Source organism: Anomaloglossus baeobatrachus, chromosome 1 (assembly GCF_048569485.1).
Source record: "Anomaloglossus baeobatrachus isolate aAnoBae1 chromosome 1, aAnoBae1.hap1, whole genome shotgun sequence".
In the NCBI taxonomy this organism is placed as follows: Eukaryota; Metazoa; Chordata; class Amphibia; order Anura; family Aromobatidae; genus Anomaloglossus; species Anomaloglossus baeobatrachus.
This window is the reverse complement of record NC_134353.1, coordinates 227,319,488-227,335,174: the sequence shown is the minus strand read 5'-3', so window position 1 is coordinate 227,335,174 and position 15,687 is coordinate 227,319,488. Positions and strand designations below refer to the sequence as shown.

Sequence of the window (15,687 nt, the reverse complement as noted above, 5' to 3'; positions counted from 1 at the left end):
TGTGTTTTATGTTTGTGTTAACATTTCCGGCCGGTTCTCCAGTTTTCACTGGAGAACCGCGCCGATGGTGCCTGCTCGCCGGCCGCATGTTTTACTCTAGGCCCCGGCTTCGCCTGAGGCCTAGTTTCGGTTTCCACTGCCTCTGCATGTCAGTCATGCAGAGGGACAGTGTGGCTCCGCCCAGCGGCTGCGCAGCATAGGGAAGGGACACTCCTCACTGAGGAAGGATTCCCTCCCCTGGCTACCTCATTTGCCGCTCTCAGAGTAGGCCCCGCCCCATCTCCTCGCTCCGGTCGCCATTTTCTCAGCGTTCTCTGTGCCTGCATGGGCACAGAGATACCTCATTGTGACAAGTGGGGGCCTGGGCTGAGGGACTGGGGGCACAGACATGTCTGTTTAAACGATCTGGCAGCCACAACCTCCGGTTTGTGCAGCTGCTTATTTTATCTGTTTATATATGCTGGGGGCCATTCTAGGACAGAGCCCCCACCTCTGCAGCATGTCTCACAGAGCGAGGCTGCAAGGCTGTTTTTTATATGCAGCATGTAGTCTCGTACGGCTGTACCGAGGTCCCGGAATCTGCTGAGCATGCAGCCCCCTTCTCAGGGCGTTTTCTGCTACAGCTCGCTCAGCAAAGCTCACAGAGGACTCTCCTTCTGGTCTCAGACCCCGTCCTCCTGACAGGGAGACGCAGGGTCCCCTGTCCTCCCCGTCCCGCAGCTCTGATACGAGCTGATTCACTGGACGAGGAGGATGTCTCTACCAGGGGCTCGGACGCTACTTTATGTACCATTGATCCGTCCGTAGGTGACGCAGATGCTAATGATTGGATTGCGTCCATTATACTTGTACTGGACCTCCATCCGCCTGTATCAGGGGAGTATTCCCCGCTGGCAGAAGGGCATCAGTATACCTTTAACAGGACAAGGAGTGTGTTCCTTAACCACTCCAGTTTTCAGCCCACTGTGTCCAAGCCCACAGCCTGTCCTGTCAGACCCCAAAGCGGGGTTCTGCTGCCTGTTTCCCCCTCCCATCAGAGGTGGTCAAGGAGTGAGCTCATTCGCCAAGGGTGGTCCCTCCGGTGTCTAGACTTTCAGCCCGGATAGTTGTATCAGTGGCTGACGGCACCTCTATAGGGATCCCACGGTACAATAATTTTGTACTGGACCTCAATCCGCCGGAGTTACTTTTCCTAGGAGAACACAATGTGTGTTCCTTAACCACTCCAGTTTTCAGGCCACTGTGACCAAGCCCAGGGTCCGCTCTGACAGTCGCTTCCCATGAAGCGTGATTCTGAGGACTGTTTTTTCCCTGTCCACCAATGGTGGTCACGAAGTGGGCTCATTCACCTCAGGTGGCTCAGCCCGGACCGTTATGTCAGTGGCTGATGGCTCCTCTCTTAAGGTTTTGCGGTCCGCCAGGTTGTCCTTCTGGCCAAATCTGTAATGGGGGCGGCAGGAGCTTCGTTCTCCTCAGCTTTACAGCAGTGCGTTTTTTTTGTAGCCTTCTCTGCTTCTCTGGAGGAGATGCATTCCCTCACAGGGACTCTATGCCCGAAACGGTTGCCTGAACTTCCAGACTTTTCATCCTATGCCATGTCTGCCATGCTGGACACCGCACGGCGGTGGCCTCGGCTAATTTCCCCGCTATCCACAGGCTCCTGTGGCTTCGGAAATGGAAGCCAGATGCTTCTATAGAAGTTCCTTGCTGGGCTCCCTTTTGTTGGGACCAGTCTCTTCGGAACCAACTGGATGAAATTAAGGAAGCTCTTGGCGGGGAGAGTTCTTCCTTGCCACAAACCTAAACCAGGGAACCTGTCCAGGGCAGGAATCAGTTGAGGTTTCGGTTGTTTCCGTTCCTCCATCTGATCGTTCTCTAAGCCCTCGGCCTCGTCCACTAGCTCGGCCAAGGTTCTTAGACCCAAATGGCGTTCGAAGCTGCGTCTTTTAGAAGACCGCAGGAGATGCTGCCACTGAGTCAGCTTCCTCCGAGCTATCTAGCCACGCCAACAATGTCTTTGGTCGGTGGCAGGCTCTCCCACTTGGCGACGTATGGTTTTACCACGTCTCCGTTCAGTGGGGGCGGGATTATATCTCCCATGGCTACAGGATGGAATTCTATCCACCCGCCAAACAGATTTTTTCTGTCAACTCCCCCCGGCTCCAAGGCCGCCGCCTTCTCACAGGCCGTGGCATTTCTTGCAGGCCAATGGAGTAATTGTACCGGTTCCCGACTGGGAACGGTTCTGAGATTTCTGCTTACATCTATTCCTAGTCCCCGAAGAGGGCGGTGCCTTCCGACCTGGATCTTTAGCTTTTCAAGCGCATGGTCAGGTGTGGCGTTTTCACATGGAGTCTCGGTCTTGTTCCGTGTGTTTTTCACCAGATCAATCAAGAACCCTAGGAGATTCCCTAGCAGCCATCGGCATCAGAGATGCCTATCTGCAGGTGTCAATCGCAGTTTCACACCAGCGTTGGCTACGTTTTGCAATCGGAGTGGTCCAATTCGTGGCTCTTCCCTTGGGGTTAGCCACGGCCCCTCGAGTATTCTCATTGGGGCAGCTGTGATTAGGGTCCTGCACCTCTAGGGATTGGCAGTGATCTTTTGCCCTGGACGGTCTTCTTGTCGGGGCTTCATCCAGTGCAGACTCTTAGCAGAGTGCTTCGCTCACTCTCGCCACTCTAACCAATTCGGGTGGCTTGTCATTCTGTCCAAGTCCACTCTGACTTCGAACCAGAGGTTCCCAGGGACGCAATTCGAGACTCTGTCGGCAATTGTGAAGCTGCTCTTAGTCGAACAGTAGTCCCTCCGCTGGCGGTCGACGTCGTTCTATCAGGCACCGAATACAGGTGCTGGTCAGATGGTGGCGTCAATGGAAGCGATTCCTTGCCCAGTTTCTCCTGCGTCCTCTGAGACTGGATGTTTTCCGCTGTACAAGCGAACTTCCTCCTTCCACGGGGTGGTGGCTTCGCCACTGACCAGGGGCTCGTTTCAGTGGTGGCTTCGGCCACTCTGTCTCAGGGACGCTCCTTCCTGGCCCCGTCCCGGGTGATCCTCACCAGGATGCTAGTCTATCCGCCTTGGGAGCAGTATATCTCCACCGTGGAGCGCAGGGCGCTTGGACTCTGTCCGAATCAGCCCTCTAGATCAATGTGCTGGAAATCAGAGCTGTATTTCTAGCTCTCTAAGCCTTTCACCATCTGTTGGCGGCTAGGCACATTCGAGACCAGTCGGACAACGTGACAGCGTTTTCCTACATCAACTTCCAGGGCGGGACACTCAGCCCCCTGGCAATGTTGGCGGCTCAACGCATTCTTCAGTGGACGAGGGACTCCTAGTCCACCGTATCCGCAGCCCACATCCTAGATGTGAAAACTGCGAGGCAGACTATTTCAGCTGTCCAACCGTGGTCCACGATCCTCAGGTTTTGCGGCAGACGCACTGGTTCATGTTTGGTCCCAGTTTCGTCTCTTTTACGTGTTTCACCCTCTAGCTCTTGTCCAGAGTCCTGCGCAAGATCAGTAAAGAGGGCCGTCGGGTCATTCTCATACTCCAGCCTGACCCAGGCAGGCTTGGTACCCTGACCTGCTCCATCTGTCCGTTGGGTTGCCATGGCATCTTCCGGACCGTCCAGACCTTCTCTCAAAAGGTCCGTTTTTTTCCGCCAGAATTCTGGACTCTAAGATTGACGGCGTGGCTCTTGAGTCCTGGATCTTGACGACTTCTGGTATCCTTCCTGAAGTCATCTCCACTTTGACTCGAGCTCTAAAGTGTCCTTTGGCCTTTTTGGCCTTGCCGACCCTCCTGTCCCTTCCACAGTCCGGTCTACAGCTAGGACTATCCCTCATTAGGGGACAGGTCTCGGCTCTGTCAGTGTGTGCCAGCGGCGTATCGTCCGACTGGCTCCGGTGCGCTCCTTCAAGGGCGCATCTCATATCATTCCGCCTTACCGGCGGCCTATGGAGCCCTGGGACCTTAATCCGGTCCTCACGGTTCCCGGAAACCCCCCTTTGCGCCTCTTAGGGAGGTTTCTTTGTTTCATCTTTCACAGAAAGTAGTCTTTCTAGTGGCCATAATTTCTCGTCAGAGAGTTTTGGCTGCACTCTCTTCGGAGTCACCCCCTTTTTTGGTCTTTTTCATCAAGACAAGGTGGTCTCTGTCCGACTCCGGACTTTTTCCCTAGGGTGGTTACTGCTTCCACCTTATCCAGGGCAATTTTCCTGCCTTCCTTTTGTCCGGCTCCTGTTCATCGCTTTGAGGAAGCGTTGCATATCCTGGATCTGGTGCGGGCGCTCCGGATCTATGTGTCTCGCACCGCCGTTATTAGGCGGTGCACCTCTCTCTGGTGCTGACCACTGGTCAGCGTAGCAGTCTCTCGGCATCTAAGCCGACCCTGGTTCGTTGGCTTAGGTCGGCCATTTCCGATGCCTACAAGTGTACTCAAGTACCTTCCCCGCCGGGGATCAGGGCACACTTGATCAGAGCTGTCGGTGCCTTTTGGGCTTTCAGGCACCAGGCTACGGCTCAGTAGGTCTGTCAGACTGCCGCTCGGATTAGTCTGCATACTTTTTCGAAGCACTACCCAAGGCATGCTCATGCTTTGGCAGACGCGGGCTTGGGCAGACGCCTCTTTCAGGCGTCTGTCGCCCATTTGTGAAGTTAGATTTCGCCTGCTTCTCAGTTGTCTGTTTCTTCCCACCCATGGACTGCTTTAGAACGTCCCATGGTCTGGGTCTCCCATAGGAACGTTAAAGAAAAAGAGAATTTTGTTACTTACCGTAAATTCTTTTTCTTGTAGTTCCGTCATGGGAGACCCAGCACCCTCCCTATTGCCTGTTGGCAGGTTTCTTGTTCCGTGTGTCTTCACCGGCTGTTGTTGTTGTAGACAGAGGTTCCGGTTCTTCCGGGTTTTACTCTGTCTCTTCTTGTGGGTGGATGTCCTCCTTCAGCTTTTGCACTAAACTGGCTAGGACTGGCTAGCAGGGGGTGTATATGCTAGGAGGGTGGAGCTACACGTTTTGAGTGTAGTACTTTGTGTGTCCTCCGGAGGCAGTAGCTATACACCCATGGTCTGGGTCTCCCATGACGGAACTACAAGAAAAAGAATTTACGGTAAGTAACAAAATTTCTCTTTTTTTGGGGGGGGGTGGGTGAGGGGGGGTATACAGCGGAATCTGGAATATAATATACACCTGAAAAATCAGGTGACCAGTTCCTTATAAAGGGAATCTGTCATCCTTAGGAAAATTAGCTATACTTGTATGCCTCCTTGATGAGGGGTCAGTTGGCAAAAATCCTCTCTTGTATCTCCTGTCTTCCAGGCTATGGGGTGTGCACTGCGCAGAAGATAAGCTGTCCTCCGGTCTTCATTATACAGGATTCCTCCACCCCTTCTTTTCCCTCGTGTCCCTGTGACATCAGGTGCATGGTTGGAAATCTCGTGCCTGCGCATTATGCCTGCCGTTTCTTCCTGCACTGTTCCACCCTTCTGTGAGCACAGGCTTCTATTTTGCTGTGTGCAGGCGCCAGGGAGTCACTGCTGCTTCACAGTGCAGGGGAGAAACGGCAGGCAGAATGCGCATGTGTGGGATTTCCAGTCGCGCACCTAACGTCACAGGGACTTTGAAGAGAAGAAGAGGAGGACTCCTGAATAATGAAGACAGGAGACCAGCTTACCTTCCGGGCAGCGCACACCACATAGCACGGAAGATAGAAGAAATAAAAGAGGATTTTTACCAAATGACCCCTCATCCAGGAGGCACACAGGTATGGCTAATTTCACCTTTGTCACCTTTATGCCCATATTAATAAAAAATCACATTCCCTTTAACAGCTCATTTACCTATTATTTAGGGGGAGGATACATTTGATGGAAATAGCAGATGTATTTTTTCACAACCTCACTTGTTGCAGTATTGGCAGATACTGAAAAGTAAAAACTCTTGAATTTCAGTAATTTGGGAAGAGAGTATAACCTAGCACATCCTCAGATCTCCTATTACTCTCACTGGTACCTTTTTACCTGCTTTTTGTTGCCTGAATCTGGATAAATCCACAATTTTACCATTATGCAGCTGAGGTGTTAATTATTTTTCCGCACCCAGAGCACTTAACCTCAGGATCAAAAAAAAAAAAAATCAAATCTTTATTTTTATATAGCGCTAACATATTCCGCAGCGCTTTACATACATCAGGAATGCTGTCCCCATTGGGGCTCACAATCTAAAGTCCCTATCTGTATGTCTTTGGAGTGTGGGAGGAAACCGGAGCACCCGGAGGAAACCCACGCAAACACAGGGAGAACATACAAACTCCTTGCAGATGTTGTCCTTGGTGGGATTTGAACCCAGGACCCCAGCGCTGCAAGACTGCAGTGCTAACCACTGAGCCACCGTGCCGCCCCAGGATGCAGTATTTCATTATTCAATCCTTAAAAAATGGATACATTCCATCATGCTATCCGACGCTTCTTTAGGCCTCTATCACACGTTCTTGAAAAACCAGGCACATTTTTCACGGACGTGTCAGAGGTGCATTTTGCCCTACGTGACCCGTGTTTATGGCACACGTGTGTTCTCCGTGTGCTATCCGTGATAACACACGGAGAACAGAAACTTTCTGCTCACCTGTCCCTGGCATCGCTGTCAATGGTGCTGATCTACGGTCTCCGGTCCTGCCGACTCCTGCTGCTGCAGCTTCCGGCCCGCATTGCAGTGAATATGCAATGAGCATAATGAGCGGCGGTCGGAAGCAAGTGACAGCAGCGGCAGAGACAGGAGGGCTGGAGAAGGTGAGTAAAGTGTTTTTTTTTTTTTTCTCAAACACGTGTTTTCTCTGGCGCGTGTCACACGGAACAACTCCGTGTGGTCTGTTTGCGTTCCATGTGATGCCGGAGAAAAACTGATATGTTGACGTATGGAGCACACGGACACACATATGCTCCACACGTAAACACGGTCCATGGCAGAACACGCACGTGAGCGCAGACCCATTGATTTTAATGGGTCTACTTGTGCCTATGTCTCCGGTACGTGAGGAAAAGGACCAAACACGTACCGGAGACGAGGACGTGTAAAAGAGGCCTTAAAACCACAACGTCTTAATATCACATTGATGAAGATCCAAATAGACAGCAAAGCTTGAGTTGGAACTAAGTGTTTCAGTCTTTAAGTGTTCTTACCTGTGAATTTGGAAAGGTTTTTCTTTTTTTTGTATTCTAAGATCTGTTAAAGGTCGAAAAACGTTACTTTTCAACTCTGGCTTTTCTCTATCTGGAAATTTATGATTGGAAATTAATTTTAGTGCACGATTGCATGATGGATTGTGTCCAGTTTGTTTGATTTTCTGCAGGTTCCTTGTGCTTTGTTAGATGACGATGAACAGTTGAGAACCTTAATGTCGCACCTTTTGTTGTACTTTGTCCATCCCTTGTGCCGTCCTCTTAGTGATGGCTCAGTGTATCTTTCACTGCTTTACATGCCATATAAACTGTTTATAGGAGTGGATCTTGCTGAGAGATTTCCCTTAATCCGCTGTATAATTACTCCCAGAAACCCATTTAGAGGCCAGTTTTTTAGTTTTCTAATATTTGTGAGAACTTTTTACACTTGCAGTGTAATTGCACAATATATAGTCGTTCTTTGAGCCACATTTTCTATATTCCCCTTGTAGTGCTTATTTTATGCTTTGAGGTTTGAGTTCTATTTGCCTTAACTTTGGTCGTCCAGGCTGGCATGTGTATGGCTTACTGCAAAGATCTGATAAAAAATATGATGAAGCCATCAAGTGTTACAGGAATGCTCTGAAATGGGATAAAGACAATCTGCAGATCCTGCGGGACCTTTCTTTACTTCAGATCCAGATGAGGGACCTGGAAGGTTACCGGGTATGTGCAATTTTTCTCTACTTCCAAGTGACTTTGAAATCTGCAACTAATGAACTAATCTTCACATTTTTCATACTCAAACTTTTTAAGAATGAGTTTATGTAAATCGGCACATTCCTTTAGGCCAAATGTGCAAGAGCAATCCACATGACATGCCTTTCAAGAAGGCTCCGTAGATCTGGTGATTGGACCTCTCCTCCACTGCTTATTATACAAAATCAAGTGTTTTATGTAAAGCCCAAGCTAATTTGTGAGTCCCATTCATTGGCTTCTCACCAACAATCTGGGCATTAATCTTGCTATTTCTGATTATTAACACTCACACAGCGCTGTAGAATGAATAATTTGTAGTCGTATTTTCAAGCTCTAAAAAATGTTTTTCAGGAAACAAGATATCAATTGCTGCAGCTCCGACCCGCGCAGAGAGCCTCTTGGATTGGATATGCTATTGCATACCATTTGCTGGAGGATTATGAGATGGCAGCAAAGATTCTTGAGGAGTTTCGGAAAACTCAACAGGTAAATGACTGTTACTGCTTCATATCCACATTGCCAGCTGTGCTGAAAATATGGTTGGCCTTGCATGAGGAATTCTCTCCGTCGGCATCCTTGAAGTCTTGCTTGACTGCCCAACATCTTATAATGTTTTATTAACTCCTCTGTCGAGTCTGAGTATACTGCTTGTTGTCAGAGACCCCATAGAGAAGTCAGACTTTTTATTAATTTCCTTACCTTGATGAACCCCATGTATACAGTTCAGGTTGCTTACCATTTCATTCCCCGCAACCCAGATCTGCACTGATGAAAGCTAAGAAGTTGTTGAAAGTGACTTAACTTCTTGTTTATATGAGTAAGAGAGAAAGGGGAGAGATCAATAACTTTACAGCTGCATGACAATTGTTATATAAAACACATTTTAGTATATATATATATATATATATATATATATATATATATATATATATATATATATATATATATATATATATATATATATAGCTGGTCAAATAACACCAGCATGCCACTAAATTTCTAAGCAAACATATTTCTAAAGGTGCTGTTGACATGGATTTCTCACTAGATATCAGTGAGAAGCCATTCAATTCACACAGGCAAGGAAATCAAACCATAGATGTCCATAAATTTAGTAATGTGTAATAATGAAAAATGACACTGTAAAAATATTGACCACACAAAGAAGGAGAGGTGCAAAAACCATGGAAAGTCATGACACCAGCTTAAATCTATCAGTAATTAGAAAGCAATCCTGCCACTGAGTGAAAATTATCAGCTGGTTCAACCGATGGCCTATAAAAAGATGTCTCCTTACCAAGGTGCCACACTGGAAACAGCTCATGATGGGTAAAACCAGTGAGCTGTCTCAAGATCTTTGCAATCTTATGATTGCAAAACATCCTGATGTCATTGGTTACAGAAGACTACTGAAGGATTCAGTGAGCACTGTTGGCGCCATAATCCGGAAGCGGAAAGAACATAATTTCACCATAAAACGTCCACGACCAGACAACTCCGCTCATGATTTCAGACAGAGGAGTAAAAAGAATCTGGAGTTGTCAAACAGCCAAGGAGAGCCTGTGGAGAGCTACAGAAAGACCTAGAATCAGCAGGTACAATTGTTTCTAAGAAAACAATCAGTAATGCTCTCAATCTCCATTGCCTGTATGCACACTCACCACGCAAGACTCCATTGCTGAACAAAAAACATGTTCAAATCTGTTTAATATTTGCTCAACAACATTTAGACAAGCCTGTGAAATACTGGGAGATCATAGTCTGGTCAGAGGAGACCAAAATGTAACTCTTTGGAGGCCATAATACACACCACGTTTGGAGGCCAAAAGGCACTGCATATCACCACAAAACACCATACCAACAGCGAAGGTATGTGCGCACAAATATTCTGCAGATTTTTGTCACTGCATGTGGGTTTCAAATTGCATCCAAAACACTGCGTTTTGTATGCATTTTGAATGCAGTTTAGATGCGTTCTGGATGCTTGCTCTACCATAGACAGAGAGGGAAAAGCATCCAAAACGCGCAAAAGAAGTGACATGTTGCTTTTTTGAACGCATCGATTTTGTAAAATATTTGGCATCCAAAACGCTGCATTTAAAAACTCAATGTGCACATGGAATTTGCTGACTTCTCATACTTTGCTGGGGAAGCAGAACGCATGCGTTTACGCTGCAGTTTAAAATGCTGCGTAAACGCATGAAGAAACGCAACATGCGCACACAGCCTGATGGTTGGGCGTGGGAATATCATGGGTGGGGCTGTTTTTCAGCATATGGTACAGGTAGACTTCATCTAATTGAAGAAGCATGAATGGACAAATGTACCTAGACATTCTTGATTCAAAAATATATACATAAATAATCTTCCATCTACCAGCACAATGAAGATGAAACAAGGGTCGACATTTCAGCAAGACAATGATCCCAAACACACAGCCAAGGAAACTGTCAATTGGTTTCACAGAAAATAAAACTGCTAGAATGGCCCCGCCAATCACCGGACCTGAATCCAACAGAAAATTTCTGGAAGTAACTTGGCTCAGAGTTAATAAATGGAGCCCACAAAGCCTCCAGGATTTGAAAAGTGTTTGGATGAAAGAATGGGCCAAAATCACACCTGAGCAATGCATGCAACTAGTTTCTTAATAAAGGAGGTGTCTTTGAAGCTTTCATCCCCAACAAAGCCTTTTGTATGAAGTATTAAATTTCAAGAAAAATGCTCACATTGCGTTTGTGCAGTGCATTAGGTGTATACGTTAGAAACCACCCCATTAGAATGAACTCTAATCTATAGCTTAATGCATTCATAGACTTTCTTTAAGGAAACATCTGCGAACGCATGTCAAAAATGTTATACGTTTGTTAAATATATGTTTATTGAAACGCACATGAAAAGGTATACTACTACGTTTTTCTGTCCTTTCCAAATAACGTACACTTAACTTTTTTTTTTTTTTACATTAGTGTATTGAAAACGCATTGTACCGTAATGAAATCCGCTTCTACATATTTATAGCATATGTTATATTGGCAAATTAAACTAAGACATGTGATGTACCAATGTGACCGGAAGTGATCAGACCGCTAGCACATTGTATGTGTGATAGGAGAATGTGGAAGGTTTCAATGGACATTCCAAGATAGTTTTCACATTTCTCCGGAAAATATCACAGTTAATAATAAAGGCATCATGTCTTCACGAACATAGTTCACTTCATGCTCCCGAAATCTCCTTCTGTCAATCTCCTTCTGTCAATCTGTCTCTTCTGCCTCTGACGCAATAGCATTAAGCGATATTTAACAAGCAGAGACACAATCATGTCGCTGCCGCTCCTTGAGCACTGTCCAAAGCCAAGTACAATAGTTACTTCTGTTTAACAAAAAAAAGTCCTTTTCAAAAACTGTCTTTTGCAATGAAAAAGCGGATGGGATTTTCTTTACACAGAAATACGTCAAACATATTGGGTTCCATTCAATGTATACGTTTTTTAAGTGGAAAAAGGACAAATATTGATGAATTGCATAGTCCGCTGAATGGATACGTTTAGCCTATTCGACTCCAATGTGAAAGCACCCTAAGCGGGTTAAATACTTTTTCCTTGTCTCATTTCTCATTATTACATATCCCTAAATTTATGGACCTCTACGGTTTGATTTCTTAGCCTGGGGGATTGGATGGGTTGTTACCAACATCTGGTGAGAAATTCATGTCAATAGCACCTTTATATTTACTTAGACAATTGGTAATGTGTTTAATACTTATTTCACCTGCTGTATATATAAAAAATAAAGCCTACACACGAGATTTTGACACACTCGTAACGAGGAGAATTCTGTCTATAATTTTGGTTAAAACCCAAACAGAAAAAATTATAAACAGAAATCCCTAATCCAAAAAAATCTCCTGACTATATTTGTCTTGCAAAGAATATTTACATAAATTCTGCAGTAACTTATACGTACTCCAAAATAGCTCTAAAAAGATTACAATTTGTTCTGCATAAAACAAAAACCTCATTTATGGCTTCTGGAAAGGGAAAAAGCAAAATCGGGGAAAAAAAAATGGCCAGTTGAGAAGTGCCATTCAAACATGATCAATATGGCATTAAAAAAATAACACATGAATATCTGTGATTTTTTTTTTTTTTTTTATTTTTTAATCATGTCCAGACAGTTACACATACACGTAGGTATTACTGTCTGCTTGACCCCCACCCCCCGTGTGAGGTGTAAATGGGAGTTTTTGTACCAGAGTGCAGTTCAGGCTGTTGCAGAGAGCGGTTTATAATGTCATCATTGTTAGCAAAGATTTATTGTATTCTATAATCTTCAACCAAACAAATTTAAAATGGGCTGTATTTTAATATTTCTTGCCTCCACTACCTGCCAGGTCTGTGCGTAGCTAAGCCTGTTGCTGAAGTAGCGTCACAAGGCAGCTTTATCCAGCTGCAGGGTGCGATGTTGTTCAGAAAGGGCACCCAGGCCTACTTTATGCTCAGATCTCATGGAATCAGCATGGGAACAGGCTATAAACTCTCTAAGGCCAGAGTCACACTTAACGTGTCTTGCGCGTGTTTCACATCGCATCACCCGGCACGGCCGCACACTCTCTTGACAGGAGCGGGTTGGCTGCATGTATTTCTATGCATCTGAGACTCTCCTGTAAGAAGAGTATCAGGCCGTGCCAGGTGATGCGATGCGAGACTCGCGCGACATACGCACAAGTGTGACTCCAGCCTAAGAAGTAAAAACAGCACAATACTTCATTTAAAGAGGACTAACCACCAGAATTTTCATATATAAACTAAAGCCAGTGCTATACAGGTGCTATGATGCTGATTCTAAGCATACCTTTACTTGTGAGATCGAATGTATAGTTACTGAAATAGAGGCAAGTAAAGGATGTGAAATGCACTGTTATTTGATAGGTGCTGCAGAATATCTAATATGTGGCCGGGTTTTGTTAGTTATTCGCATCCTAGTCTGCCTGCCTGTCCATGGTCGGCACGGTGGCTCAGTGGTTAGCACTGCAATCTTGTAGCGCTGGGGTCAAGGGTTCGAATCCCACCAAGGATATCTGCAAGGAGTTTGTATGTTCTCCCCGTATTTGGGTGGGTTTCCTCCGGGTACTCCGGTTTCATCTCACACTCCAAAGACATACAGATAGGGAATTTAGATTGTGAGCCCCAATGGGGACAGTGTTCCTGATGTATGTAAAGTGCTGTGGAATATGTTAGCCCTATATAAAAATAGAGATTTATTTATTTAGCTGCTATCAATCAAATAACAGTCCATTTCACAAATTTTACTTGCCTGTATTTCAGATAGTATATATCTGATCTCACAACTAAAGGTATATTTAGAATCAGTATGATAGCACCTGTCTAGCACTTTGATGATTTTATATAGGAAAATCCTGGTGGTTGGTCCTCTTTAACCCCTTCACGACCATGGACGGAAATATCAGTCATGGAGCGTGTCCCGTTAAGCCCCACCCCCTGCCGTGGGCAGGCTGCGTGGATCGACACATATCAGCTGTTTTCAACAGCTGACATGTGTGCCTACATGTTACGAGTGGAATCGGATTCCACCCGTAACATTAACCCCTTACATCTCGCTGCCAAAGTCTGTCAGGGAGATGTATATACGCGCGGTGAAGATTTTCACTTACCGCTGCCCCCACCGGAAGTCACGTGAGTGATCACGTGACTTTCGGTGGTTGCCATCGTAGCACAGGGTCATGTGATAACGCCTGCAGCTATGAAGTTTCACTCTCGTTTTCCCTCAGCACGGAGCAGAGAGAAACAGGAAGTGACTGAATCTGCTGTTTACAGCTGTATAGCTGTGATCAGCAGATAGATAAGAGGGATCGGATTGCTGATCGCTATAGCCCCCTAGGGGGGACTAGTAAAATAAAAAAAAAAGTTTTTAAAAAAAACTGAAAGTTCAAATCCCCTTTCCCCCCATTTAAAATTAAAGGGTTAAAAATTAAATAAATATACACATATTTGGTATCGCCGCTTTCATAAATGCCCGATCTATGAAAATATAAAATCAATCTGATTGGTAAACGGCGTAGTGGCAAAAAAATTCCAAACGCCAAAATTACGTTTTTTGGTCGCCGCAAGTTTTATGCAAAATGCAATAACAGGCGATCAAAACGTAGCATCTGCGCAAAAATGGTACCATTAGAAACGTCAGCTCGAGACGCAAAAAATAAGCAGTCACTGAGCCATAGATCCCAAAAAATGAGAACTCTACGGTTTTCGGAAAATGGTGCAAAACATGCACCACTTTTATTGGACAAGCTTGTGAATTTTTTCTAACCCCTTAGGCTAAGTTCACATTTCCGTTGTTTTGTATCAGTCACATGCGTCGCTTGACGCATGTGACTGATGCGCTGTTCAACGCTGTACAACGGATGACAAAGAACAGAATTCTTTGTCGGATTCCGTTGTGTGCGGGGGGGCGGAGTTCGGGGGGTGGGGGGGAGCCGAGCGGGGCTGTGGCACTGAGGACGTCAGTGCCGCAGGGACTGCAGGACAGGTGTGTGTGTGTGTATACACATGCTGAATGCGGGAGGGGGCGGGGCCAGGCGCTGAGGATGTCTGTGGCAGTGCTGCGGTCTGCATGGCTGGGGACAGGTGAGTATCTGTGAGTGTGTGTGTGTGCATGTATATATGTATGTATGTATGTATGTGTGTGCACATGCGGAGTGCGGGAGGGGGCGGAGCCGAGCGGGGGTCGGGGCCAGGCGCTGAGGATGTCAGCGGCAGTGCTGCGGTCTGCATGGCTGGGGACAGGTGAGTGTGTGTGTGTGTGCATGTATGTGTGTGCACATGCGGCGTGCGGGAGGGGGCGGAGCCGAGCGGGGGGCGGGGCCAGGCGCTGAGGATGTCAGTGGCAGTGCTGCGGTCTGCATGGCTGGGGACAGGTGAGTGTATCTGTGAGTGTGTGTGTGCATGTATGTATGTATGTGTGTGCACATGCGGAGTGCGGGAGGGGGCGGAGCCGAGCGGGGGGCGGGGCCAGACGAGGGTGTCAATGGCAGTGCTTGTCTGCATGGCTGGGGACAGGTGTGTGTGTGTGTATACATGTGCGGAGTGCGGGAGGGGGCGGGGCCGAGCGGGGAAGTGTCGGCCTCCCTGCACACGTAACCAGACTAAATATCGGGTAGCAAAGCACCCGATATTTACCTTGGTTACCCGATATTTACCTTGGTTACGGGCCTACACCGCTTAGCGCTGGCTCCTTGCACCGTAACCAGGGTAAATATCGGGTAACCAACCAAAGCTGGTGACGTGTGCAGAGAGCCAGAGAGCATGCACAGCGAAATCCGACGGATCTCGCTGCTCAAAAAACGTTACATGCTGCGTTCCTCCCGCCCGGCGGTCAGTCGTTCCACGATTGATCAGTCGGGCGGAGGGTGCAACGCAGCATCATCAGTCACAATCCGCTGCTCATACAAGTCTATGGGAGCAACGGAATCTGCTAAACGGATTCCGTTGTTTACAAGAGCAGTGGATTGTGACTGATACATTTTAGCGGAAATGTGAACTTAGCCATAGATACAAGTAAACCTATACATGTTTGGTGTCTACAAACTCGCACCGACCTCAGGCATCATACCCACACATCAGTTTTACCATATAGTGAACACCGTGAATAAAACATCCCAAAAACTATTGTGCTATCACACTTTTCTTTGTCGCTCCATTGGGAGACCCAGACAATTGGGTGTATAGCTTCTGCCTCCGGAGGCCACAC

General features: G+C 46.7%; 1 protein-coding gene across 1 annotated transcript in view; it reads left to right on the top strand.

Moving 5' to 3' along the window:
• Window positions 1-15,687, top strand: part of NAA15 (N-alpha-acetyltransferase 15, NatA auxiliary subunit) — a 122,128-nt gene that overhangs the window by 16,769 nt on the left and 89,672 nt on the right. Inside the window, exons 4-5 of the mRNA XM_075348528.1 lie at window positions 7,728-7,885; window positions 8,270-8,404. Of these exons, the coding sequence (XP_075204643.1) occupies window positions 7,728-7,885; window positions 8,270-8,404 (293 nt within the window). The remainder of the gene's footprint in view (window positions 1-7,727; window positions 7,886-8,269; window positions 8,405-15,687) is intronic.